The sequence below is a fragment of the Chiloscyllium plagiosum genome, unplaced genomic scaffold (assembly GCF_037043375.1).
Source record: "Chiloscyllium plagiosum isolate Xiang-an unplaced genomic scaffold, Cpla_swu_hap1 HiC_scaffold_2, whole genome shotgun sequence".
Lineage (NCBI taxonomy): Eukaryota > Metazoa > Chordata > Chondrichthyes > Orectolobiformes > Hemiscylliidae > Chiloscyllium > Chiloscyllium plagiosum.
In genome coordinates this window covers 68,724,381-68,736,641 of record NW_028270140.1, presented here as the reverse complement: position 1 = coordinate 68,736,641, position 12,261 = coordinate 68,724,381, and the positions used below count along the sequence as shown (strand labels likewise).

The 12,261-nt window shown below is 40.5% G+C and overlaps 1 protein-coding gene across 1 annotated transcript in view; it reads left to right on the top strand.

The window, feature by feature from the left end:
- The window catches only part of ntrk2a (neurotrophic tyrosine kinase, receptor, type 2a), a 257,615-nt gene that overhangs the window by 62,777 nt on the left and 182,577 nt on the right, over nucleotides 1-12,261 (top strand). The window contains exon 11 of the mRNA XM_043713062.2: nucleotides 4,033-4,132. Within this exon, the coding sequence (XP_043568997.1) occupies nucleotides 4,033-4,132 (100 nt within the window). The remainder of the gene's footprint in view (nucleotides 1-4,032; nucleotides 4,133-12,261) is intronic.

Sequence of the window (12,261 nt, the reverse complement as noted above, 5' to 3'; positions counted from 1 at the left end):
GATGCCAGGGATACTGGTCAATTCCTGGCCACGGTAGCAGTAGTGAGTTGTTCTGTGAGTTGTTCAGTTTACCAGTACATGGTAAAATGGGGATAGAATAGGGTGAGAGGACTATTATATGGGTGGGGTAAGTTGTTAATGAAGCAAGTTTGGTATGATACTGCAGGGAAACTTATTCAGCCGTGCAACAAAAAACCCTTCTTAAAAACTGACTGCAACTGGCACTTGGCCAAAATCAAGCAAGATTTAGCCTCATGAGTTTTCCATACTCTGTAACTGAATAGAGTAATAAACCTGAAATAATGAAATTACCACCAATTTATAGTACACAACAGAGCACTAATCTTCATTAGCCCATAAAGAGTGATGACAATGTATTTCATTATGTATAAAGTAAGCCAGTGTTGCCAGTGATAAAATGTTGATGTCCCTGTTACCTTAATTTAGGAAATAAGTGTGGCTTATGGCATAATGTTGACTAATGTGAGTCATCCATGTTGTATTGTCAGCATGTTCTGATGACTTCAATTTGTCCAGATCTCAAAGCAGCACTGAGTATTCAGAGCTCTATGTGTGAATAGCTGATATGATTTCACATATGCAGGCATCCTCTGTGGGAATTTGAACAGGTTTTTGGATGCTGGTTTGGAGATGTGAGAGTGAACAAAGCCAGCTGGTGTCAACGACCTGTTCCTGCCTTTACTTGCTTTATTACAAGTGGACTGATTCCTCTGCTGACAAGTTGTAGATCAACAGTGGGAAACCAATTAAGATAATTTAGAAAGTAAATCTTCCTACCAAAATACAATTTTTACAGTGGTGCATGGGCTCTATGCTGTGTGCAGACCTTGTATATTAAGAAGAGGGGAGAGCACAGCAGAAGATCAAGGTAGAATGAGAAAATACTCAATCTGACCATTTCATTGGTGCAAGCCTGAATGCATCCATGGACAGGGGCTTGTCCTTGCATGGACGACATGTGGGCACTACTCTCTCAGTCCATGATCATGGTATATACATATTGTCGGTTCCCTCAGACTTTCCTTGCAGCTGTTTCACTTAATCATCCCATGAGGCTGGCTTAAACCTCAGACACAGCCTGCCAATCCAGCTGTGGTGGTGCACGTTTGACTTTCCTTCCTGCTCAGCTACTTGCCATTCTGAATCAAACTCTGAGGCAGCTGCATCTCGGTTCCCTTCCAGAAAATTGATCCTGAAGATGTGCCGCTCTGACAGGCAGGTAACAGATCCATGAATGCTCACAGTGACTGAAAATACTCTGTGTCCTGGACTCAGCCCTTCAGCTTGTAAAGAAAGTACAAATACCATTTGCACCTCTATTCATGTCATACACATTACCAAGAAGCATGCAGATTTGACTTTTGCTAAGAGTTGATGGAGGGTGGGTCTAAGAACTAGCACCAACAGGTCAGTTTTTAGATACTTTAACAAACCTGTTCAGATGAGTTATGACCCATCTCTGATGCAAGTGGGATTTGAACATAGTGACATCACCACTGTGCACCTAGACCACTTCAACTCGATTTTTATACTTGCCATACATTGGATGGGCAGTAGGATGATGGATTGGAGTACTTGCCCAATGTCATCAGCAAGACACCTGGCCCCAGAAATTTGGCAGTGTCCATTCTTGGGCATCTTTCCATAGACTGCTAAGAACCCACACTCAAATTGGGAGGACTGAAGAGTCTGAGATTTGGGGTTTTATCATGTGTATTGTATATCATTAGGATCCACACAGGTTCATGCACCAATTTTATTGTACGTGCTGGGAGTAAGATTGCGGGGCTTTGTATGGCTGGCCTCAAAGTGCGATGGAAGTGCTGTCAGGAGTCGAGGAAGAAGGGCTGCTGTGTTTTTGGGAACCCAAGAGCGCCATCAGAATAAGGTGCTTGGAGGACAAGCCTGGGTCTGAGGAAGAGATTGAGGAGACTGCCACAAAAACCAGATTTACAGGATGTGAGGTCAGAGCTCTCTGGACCAAGTGATGCACTGATGATAGTATACTTATTATTTTTAAATTATTGTGTTGTTTAGCGTTGTTTTTCCCAGAGATAATCAATACTGTCATATCCTGCTGTCGGTGCAAAATGGACTAGAAATGGATATTAGATCACGTGTTTGCATAGTACAATGACTGGCTTCGGGCATGGATAAAGGGCATCTATTTATTTAGTTTTCTACCAAGTGCTTCTGGAGTCCCTAGAAATCAGTGTGTGGTTCTGAATCTGTAGCCAGTGTTCAGTTTTATTTAAAGAGAGAATGCTGATGTTTTCTGAGTACCATTGGGCTGGGGAAATGGCAAGTCTGTAGGGTCATCAGTTGAGCATGGACCTACAGAAAAGTTAAAAGCTGGCTTGATAGGGCATTGAGAGCATCATTAAAGAGGCTGTAAGCAACAAGAAAAGGAGAAGCATATACGGTTGAACTGCTGTCCATAAGATAACAAATTAATTACATTTTATTATTTCACAAGATCTTTAGTGTGAGTTTTAAAAGAGATATTGGTTCTAGCTATTTCTGTTTCCTTGAAATGAAACATTGTAATATAAGAACAGTCCGAACAGGAATAGGACATCCAATCTGCAAGTCTATTTCACCATTTAATAAGATCATGATTGATCTGTATCTCAACAATTTCATCTTATTTCCAAATCCCTCAATACCTTTGCCAGCAAAAATATATGCATTTTTGTTCCAAAATTTCTGTATTCCAGCATTCTCAGCATTTTAGGTGAGGGTGGAGTGATCGGATCAAGTGCTCAGCAGGTGATGTGCACCAAGAAATATCAAAGGACACACAATTCTTATTAAATAATGAAACTTCTGCCCAGTTAGATGCCTAAATAGGGTTCTGCACAATATAACAATAGGCAGGCTCAGCTGGGAAGTCAGTGATCCATTTACTTTTGTCATTTTTATCCAACTGTTGCCTTTCTCTCACTGTACAATGTCAGGTACAGTAATTAAAATTAGGCCTTTGGCACATCCTTCACAACCCTGATATACTCAAAATACAGTTACAATAAAGCTGAGGACACGCTAAAGCACTGTGCACAGTTGGAATTCAATATTCAGCTACTATTTCAGAGACACATTTGTCTACATTTCAGAACCTTTGCCAGGCCTGAGACAATTTGTCTAATCTAACAAAGCCAAGGGTATGATCTCTGGCTTGAGGCATTCCTGGAGGTTTAAGCACATGATCGCATGATATTGGAAAATGGTATTTATTACTTTTTATAGTTGTAAACCTTTGCTTATTGATTTGTGCCTGTGTGAGAAATCCCAAGTGCTAGTGGCTAAAGAAGAAACATCAAAGGCAGGGAAAAGGGGAAACCTAACAGAGGAGTTCCTTGCAAGGATGGGGGATATCCAAAGTTGAAAATAACACTTATTCCACTAGAATTTCATTTAGAGTTTAGAATTTTAAAAGATCTAGAAAATAATATTATAAAATATATTAAAAACATTGAAGGGACAGTTTTAAGCCTGCCCAATTGGCTGAAACCAGACAGTCGGGAATTAAAATGCCTTGAGTTACTTACCAGGATTACATCATCTTCCTAAACAGGTGGCATGGACACTCACCAAAGCCAAAGGGGACTTTATAAATGTATATGTATGTTCTGTGTGATGGCATCTTTCACATCCTTTCTCAATTTTAACTCTGGCCTGAAAATTCATGCCAATCCAGGTCACACAGTAACCGATCCCAGAGAAAGTCATACAGTGAGCTTTCTTGCTTTTGTGAGGAACAGGAACGGGAATGCAGGACTTCATTTGTCCCAGATGAACTCTCCCCCGCCGTCTTCCCCAACCTGCCCGCTCGCCCCACCAGCCCTTTAACTAGTGTAAAATTCTTTAGTAAACAAGAATAACTTAAGTATATTTTACAGCACAGTCAACAGTCTACACTTACAGAATAAGACAGGATATTTAAGGATTATGTACAGTCAAATTTTAAAGAAAATATTCATGTTTTCTAATATTAACATTCTTGTATTTCAGGTATATGTTGTCGTTGGGGTTGCAGCTTTGGCATGCACTGGACTGATACTAATGCTAATAATTCTCAAGTTTGGAAAACACTCCAAGTTTGGAATGAAAGGTAAGGCAGCCACAATCTTTCTAAAATGACATCTTGGAAATAAAATTCTATCCATGTTGAGTCGGGAGGTACCAGTTCAGTCAGCAACTGATAATCATTGGAATTGGAATTTACTAACTGCATTCAACTGGTGCACTATTATCAAACCTCTACTCAATACATGAGTCAAATATTAAACGTAACACCTCATAGGTGTGTTGGATTTCATGCAAAGTTTTGCCAGTTATGTATGAATTTTCCTCTGTTATTTAATTCCAACTGAGCCAGGTGAACAATATTTAAAATTCATATGGAGGTTTAGGCAAATGTCACTTCCCTTCCCCTTCTAAAGGATGGAATGGATGACTCACAATTGATAAGTTACTTCATGTGGATAATAGTCACCTAAACCCAATTGCTTCTGCTTTATGGTTTTCATCACTTCTTACCCAGATTGGTAAGTGCAAGGAAAGTAAATTGTGCCTCTTGGGGAATCAATTGTGCCTGAAAAAGTATGCTTTATCTCAAAAGTAAGAAGAAGATCACAAAAATAACAAGAAGAAAAGTGGCGAATCCTGTGTAGGTAATAACATTCGAGTTCAAGAAGGAGGTTGCAACATTATCAAATGTGTGGTGAAATAATTCCATAGAGGCCAGTATGCCATCATCATGTCAGCCTTTATTTACAAGTACAGAGGAACCTCGATTATCCGAATATCAATTATCCAAATTTCAGACTATCTGAAAAAGATCTCAAGGTCCCGATAGAAACATTACATCAAAGAGGTGATTGCGTCTTTTGTTTACAATGACTAGAAGTGAAGTTGGCTTACTGAAATGCTGCCGAGAACCGTGCTGGACATCGATGGGAGATCAGGCACTGTCTCCAAATGACTGACCTCCTGCCCCTCTCTCTCTCTCTTCACACCTTCCCTGGAGTTCTACACAGGGATGTACCCTAAACCTCTCGTCCCCAGATCATTTTTCCAACATTGCCCTGTTCAGGGCAAAGGTGGAACCTGTCAAAAGGTTGCAGTAAAAAGTTGTGTGTGTATATGTGTGTGCTATTTTGAGACTCCCCACCCCCCCCAAAGGCAGCAGCAGTCTTATTGTTGGTATCCAGTCCGGCAGCTCTAGAGGGAGGGGGGTGGGAGGTGGCCAGGTCGGCAGGGGGAGGGGGGCACGGACGGGTGGCGGACAGTGGGTGGGGGCGTGGGCAGGCAGGGGAGCGTGGGGCATGTGAACGAGTGGGTGGGGCTGACAGGGGCGGTGTTGGATGGGATTGGGAGGCAGATGGGGAGCGGGATTAGATGGGGTTGGGGGACTGGGTGGGGATGGAAGGGGTGGTATTGGATGGGGTTGGGGCAGATGGGGTAGGAGTGGGGACAGGCGGGGGGCAGTGTTGGATGAGTTTGGGAGCGGACAAGGGTGGGGTTGGCTGGGGTTGGGGAATGGCAGGGGCAATATTGGATGGGGTTGGGGGTGGATGAGGGTGGTGTGGAGGTGGACAGGGTGGGGGGTGGGAGCAGATGAGGGCAGGGATGGGGCAGACAGGAGGGCAGGGACAGTGTTGGATGAAGTTGGGGGTGGATGAGGGTGGGGTTGGTTGGGGTTGGGGGTCAGACGAGGGCTAGCGTGGTGGTGGACAGGGGCCGTGTTGGATGGGGTTGGGGGAGCAGACGAGAGTGGGGTGGGGTGTACGGGGGCATGATGAATGGGGTTGGGGGGTGTCTAAGGGCAGGGGTTGAGGCGGACTGGGGATTGAGGTCTCACGTGTGGTATGTTGCTGCATAGTCTCCTGAATGGGGAGCAGGCTGAGCAAGTACTCACTGTGTCAATCCCATTGAACTGTTGTGAGGGGGAAACGGGGGGGTGGTTAGGTGGCTTCAGCACTGCTGCAGGTCTCTTACAGACAAGTGTGTGTCTGCTCAGAAACAAACCCTGAGATAGAGAGAGGGATGAATCCAGGCAGACTGAGAAAAAAGCAAACTTCAGAAAACTCTGAGCCCCAGAGGAGAGGCATTGAATCAATTAATCAAATAATCAATTATCCGAATGAAACAGTGCCCGCCCATCTCGTTTGGATATTCGAGGTTCCTCTTTCGAGAGCCCTTGAGACTGATCCAGCTCCCTCAGAACCAGCTCTCAGAGTGAACAGAACTTCTGACACACTTGTTTATATCTATCAGCCAGGGCTCCCTGATTAGATCAGATTAACAACCCCAATCAGAGAACTGAGATCATATGAGGTTCACCTAGTTGAGCTTCTTACAATTACTACACCTAGTGGCTTAGCTCAAGGAGTGTAAGATCCTTATGTGACAAAATCAAGGTGTTTTCTGTCCAGTATCAGTTGGTATGTATTATTTTTACTTTGAATAACCCAGTTCTACCTTCTCGATTCTGATGGTTCCTGCACCTCAGTAAATCAAATTCCAAGACCTGATTCTTGATGAAAAATTGGACCATGGCCATGACCATAATCAACCTTGCTCTAGCTTTACCGTTTGACTAGTCCAATTGTTTTATGTAAAAGATATGTGTCTGAGAAAGTCCAAATGTGGCTCGGAGAAGACTGGCAACCTTTCCCCTTCTGGGTGCTGTCCTAAAGCAAGCTAATATGTGTCCTCAAACATAACCACGATCCACAGATAAGATCATTTTCAATCCACTTAGTGTTGCACTTCTTTGACAGGTTATGAATGTACATTTAGGACTGAATTTTCGTGGAGTTAGGCCAACTCTGAAGGCCTTTAGAAATAGTGGGTGCTGTCTCCGAATTTTACTGGCAAGAGGAAAGGATCAGGCATGAAACACACATTTGAGAAGCTCAAATTCATCAGGGTCATTTACATGAGTAAAATAGAACAAAGAACTGCAGATGCTGGAAATCTGAGTTTAAAACATAACTTGCTAGTGAAACTCAGCAGGACTGATGGCATCTGTGGAGAAAAAACAAAGTTAACATTTCAAGTCCAGTGATTTTTCATTGGAATTGGTTCTGATGACGAATCATTGGATTTGAAAGACTAACTCTGCTTACTACTGAGAGATGCTGTCCAATCTGAGTTTTGCCAACAACTTCTGTGCTAAATTCATTCTCATTGTTCTAAGGACCTTAATCCACTGTTGTGATTCACAAAATGATGGAATGGACATAAAGACATAGGAATAGAACAGGCCATTTAGTCCTTTGAGCTTGCCTTAATTCATAGCTGATCATTTTTATCATGCTTGAAGGGTGGGTAAGGCCTGCTAATGTGCCATGATCTGGAGTCACTTAAATCTGCATCCATTGAAAATTAAAAGCAATGAGCCTCATTGTTAGAGTAGACAAAGCAAAACTAAATCCATTACTAAAGTATATTTTTTGTCAGGTCATTTGCTGAAACTTAGAAAAGGAAAGATTACCATCTGTTCCTACAGTTTTAATAAACTTCATTGTTGATAATTCCCAAGGTCTATCATTTCATCTAAATCCATTATGAATCCTTGGCTGAGTTTTAAAAGCTCCATAATTGCTTTTTCAACTAGTTGCCCGAGTTCACATTTTAATTGATAGTTTTAAGAGTACTGTCTTTGATTTAGTTACTAAAGGAAATTTTGCTAGTCTTTAAAACAGACTGATCACTTGAGGGAATTTTGAATTTTAAATAAGTTTTAAGAACGAGATTTGATTTCAATATCAAGTGTGGATAAGTGAGATCTCTCTTACATTGTTGGAAGTTTAATATTATTTTCATTTCCACCTGACTTCTGAGATCTGTTCACAGTGGATAATGTATAAGGGGCTGTTTGGATGGCATGAGGAGGTATGAGGTAGATATGAAAGCAGCATGGAGGAATGAAGTAGCGTGGAGCTATCATAGGTTATGAATGAGAACAGAGGTGGACTGAGGTGAGTGGTGCAGGCTAAAGGGTCTAACAACCTGTTTAAAACTTGGCTAATGGTAGGAGAACCAAGGCAAGATTCCTGATCGGTTGCCTTAATGCTGGTCTGCTTCCAAGACTGCCTCTAAATAGTCTCCGAAAGTAGAAGGCTTGATTGTATCACTGACCTGCCACTCCCAGTTGAATGGAAAATGTGTGTTTATGAGACTTGTTTCCATAGAAAAGAGGTTCCCAAGTCAAGAGATTTCCTGATTTAAGCATTCCACCTCCATAAGAAATCTGAGACTCAGAGTAAACTTATTTTCAATTGAACCCTGATTGCAGAAATGGCAAAATGGTAAAAGCAAGCAATGGTTTAAATGTACTTATCTGATACATACCACCTTGACAACGTTGTGAGACTGTATATGTTAATACATCTGGTTATATGTACATCTCATTGGTATATTTTCTCTTGTGCATCAGGGTAGAACCCATTGAATATTCATTTTAGTAATGAGTTTAATATTGTGGCTGTTATGTTTTTAAAATGCCAATGGTTCAGGTCCATCCTAGTTGGAATTTTGCCATGCACTTTCTCCTCTTGATCCTCTGGTCAACCCATGCTTAAAATAGTTGGAAATAGGCAAGTGGAAATGTTAAAAAAATGTTACATGAATAAAATGTAAACATAAAGCACACAGCTCTTAAGCTTACACCATCAGTTCACCACTGCAAACATGCAATGGCTGTATACATCCATAACCTGTCTGAAAATCTATGTGGGTGCTGGAGGTGTCAGGCATCTACCTCCCCTTGGATTGATTGAGGTCCGTAAGTGATCAGTTAATGGCAGCTTCAGCTGTGAAGACTAGTGCCGGACAAGGGAAGGATCTTCTTTGTTGATTTCCTGGGCTTAATCAGAGGCACCTGTCCAACTCCCTACTGTTGTTCTCCCCTTTAACTCTCCCATGGCCTCTTGAATTCCAGTCCCCTAACAGCTACTCAACGCCTTCTGAAAACTGCAACCACAGAAATAGTTGGACTTCTTTGGAATGGTTGGACTCTCTGTAGCTCTGGAACAGCTACAAGTCTCAGCTAACATTGCTGGGATTACAGAAATTCTGGCCAACCCCAACCAGGACTTCCTACTGAGATAGGGTGAGAAGTTCTGCTTTAAAGCACATAATGATATGCCTGAATTTATGCTGATTTTCTAGAGTCCCTGACCCTTGCTGAATGAATGTGTGCATGAAATATTCCTGGGGATATATCTTAACAAAGTTGTCACCATCATTAAAATACCAAAGGGAACAACAGAGCAAGTAATTTTATACAGTCAGTTGTCAAAGGAAATTGTGGTAGAAGAGAAACCCTTGTGAACATTTAAATGGAAAGTCAATATGCACTACTTGTTGTTTTGATAAGAGGTTCATGTAAAATAAGTCAGGTCTTTCCACCATCCTCCCACCATCTTTCCACCATCCTCCCACCATCTTTCCACCATCCTCCCACCATCTTCCCACCTAACCCTCATCCCCATAAGCTGTCACAAGTACCATAGGTTTTGGAATCAATCATTGAGGACTGCACTTAGAAACTTCCATGTAATCAAGAAGAGTCAGCATAGTTTTGTGAAAGAGAAATCATATTTAACAGTTTTTGGAGTTCTTTGAAGGAGTAGTATATGCTGTGAATAAAAGTAATTGGATTTCCAGAAGATATTTGACAAGGTGCCATGTGAATAGTTATTGCATGAAATGGAAGCACAAGGTTTGGGAATAACACAGTATGGACAGAAGATTGGCTTGTTAACAGAAAACAGAACACATACATATATGGATCATTTTCCAAAGTCTCCTGCAGAGGTCTGTGCTGAGGCCTCAATTTTTATAATTTTTATCAATGATTTAGATGAGGGATATAAAGTCGTGGCAACCAAACTTGAGGATGACACAAAGATAGGTAGGAAACAATGTTATGAAGTGGGCATATAATGTGGTAGGAGGATATAGATATGTTGAATGAGTGGACAACAACCTGGTGGATGAAGTATTATGAGGGAAAATGTGAATTTGTTTGCTTTGGCAGGAAGAACAAAAAAGCAGAATATTATTTATATAGAAAGCAACTGTAGAATTCTGAAGTGTAGATGGGTGTAGAAACTTTAGTTCATCATAAACATTAGCACGCATGTACAGTACATACCCAAGACTGGTTCTGAAGAAGAGAAATGGAACTTGAAATGTTAACTCTTCCTTTCTCCACAGATGCTGCCAGATCTGCTGAGTTTCTCTAGCACTTTCTGCTTTTATTTCAGATTTCTTGTACCTGCAGTATTTTGCTTTAAATCAAGAATGCTATTGGGATGTAACCCATTATTATGAGAGGAATTGAACATAAAAGTCAGAATGTTCTGTTATAAGGGGCATTGAAGAGACCACATCTTGATACTGTATACTATCTTGATCTCCTTATTTAAGGAAAATGTAAATATTTGAGAGGCAAATCAAAGGTTCGTTACTCAGCTGAAATCAGGGATGAACAGGTTATCTTATAATGATCAGTTGGAAAGGATGGACTTGTTCTCACTAGAGTTTTGAACATTAAGGTGTGGTTGATAAAAGTTTTTAACTTCCTAATCAGTTTTGACAAGGTGAATATCTGAAGGCTGCTTCCTCTGTGAGTAAGTCCAACTTGGAGCTGCTGGTTTAAATTAGGGATAGACCTTATTGAACAGAGTTGAGAAATGTCGTCTCTAACAGAGTTATGCAACTTTGGCACACTCTATCTCAGTAGGCAGTGTAGGCAGGATCATTGAATATGTTTCAGGTAAAGGTAGATAGATTTTTGAAATGCAAGGTGGTCAAAGATTATTACGAGCAGACAAAAATATCAAAGAACTGCAGATCCTGGAAATTGGAAACAAAAATCAGAAATTGCTGGGAATGCTGAGCATGTCTGGCAGCATCCGTGGAGAGAAAACAGAGATAATATTCTGAAGAAAGGTTACTAGATCTAAAATGTTAACTCTGCTTTCTCTGTATAAATGCTGCCAGACCTGCTGACTACACCAAGCAATTTCTGTTTTTATTAATCAATATGCAATCTGGAATTCAAAACACAAATAGATTGACCATAATCAAATTGAATGGCAGAGCAGGATTGAAGGGCCAAATGATCGGCTTTAGTACTAAATTAGTATGTTTGTATTCACCTTTACTTTTGAGTGAGAGTTTGATGTTGCATGAACAGTAACAACTTCATTATTTCATTTTCCATCTGTAAACAATCTTGTGTGAAAAACAATGACTTACATCTTTTAAGAATAAGTTGAAAGCAGTTTGTGTCAATATATATTGTAGGATAGGCTAAGCTACTACTATAAAATATAAAATCTATAAACATTAATATGATCTAGGGGGAAACTGTACACCCTTGTAAGACAAGGATGGCAAATTCAGATAACCTGTGATTTCTTCAGACCGTCCATTATAGTTTCCATTTTTTCCATTGTTGGACGTCATCTGTACTAAATATAGGTCAACAAAATGAGATTGCTCAGTGCATAGAGCTCTATTTTTAAATATGTACTCAGACCTAGCAATTGCTTCAGAAAGAAACCACAATTTTATTAGACTGGAGTTTTCTTTTCCATTGTGGCTATGTAACAAAGTCTCTGTGTATTGATTTAAAATGAGCTCCTTATGCATTCACCTTGAATGCAGAGATGAACTTTTAATAATTTGAATGATAAAAGCAACAGAATGGAACAAACAATTTAGCAAATATCTACTTATGCTGTCTTGGAGAACACACAGCTATAATTCATTATTGTTAGTGAATATGAATATGCCAAGCAAGTGTTGGCAATAGCAGCTTTCCCTAAGACTAGTTATTTATATTTGCTTTTATAAACGTTTCTTTTGCTGTGCTTTGTCATGGCTTTCAATTTTGGGGAATGCAACACTTTACACTTTGAGTAAGTAATCTCAGAAATATTGCCTATCACTTCCATTTATGATTAAACAAAGATGTATCCAGAACATTTCAATAAATTTGGAAGTTTCAAGTGAGCTACAAATGGTATTCAAAGGAGAATGCCAACCTGTCCATTGACATACATAAATATAATGGATGCATCGAAGACGAATTGAGGATTGACATAGACAAAAAGACTGAGATGGAAAATTAAAAGAGTACAGGTGCACAGACTGGAGTTGCTCACTAACATGCATCATAAAGAAGGATGGATTCTTGATCCACAGTTCCTAAGTGCA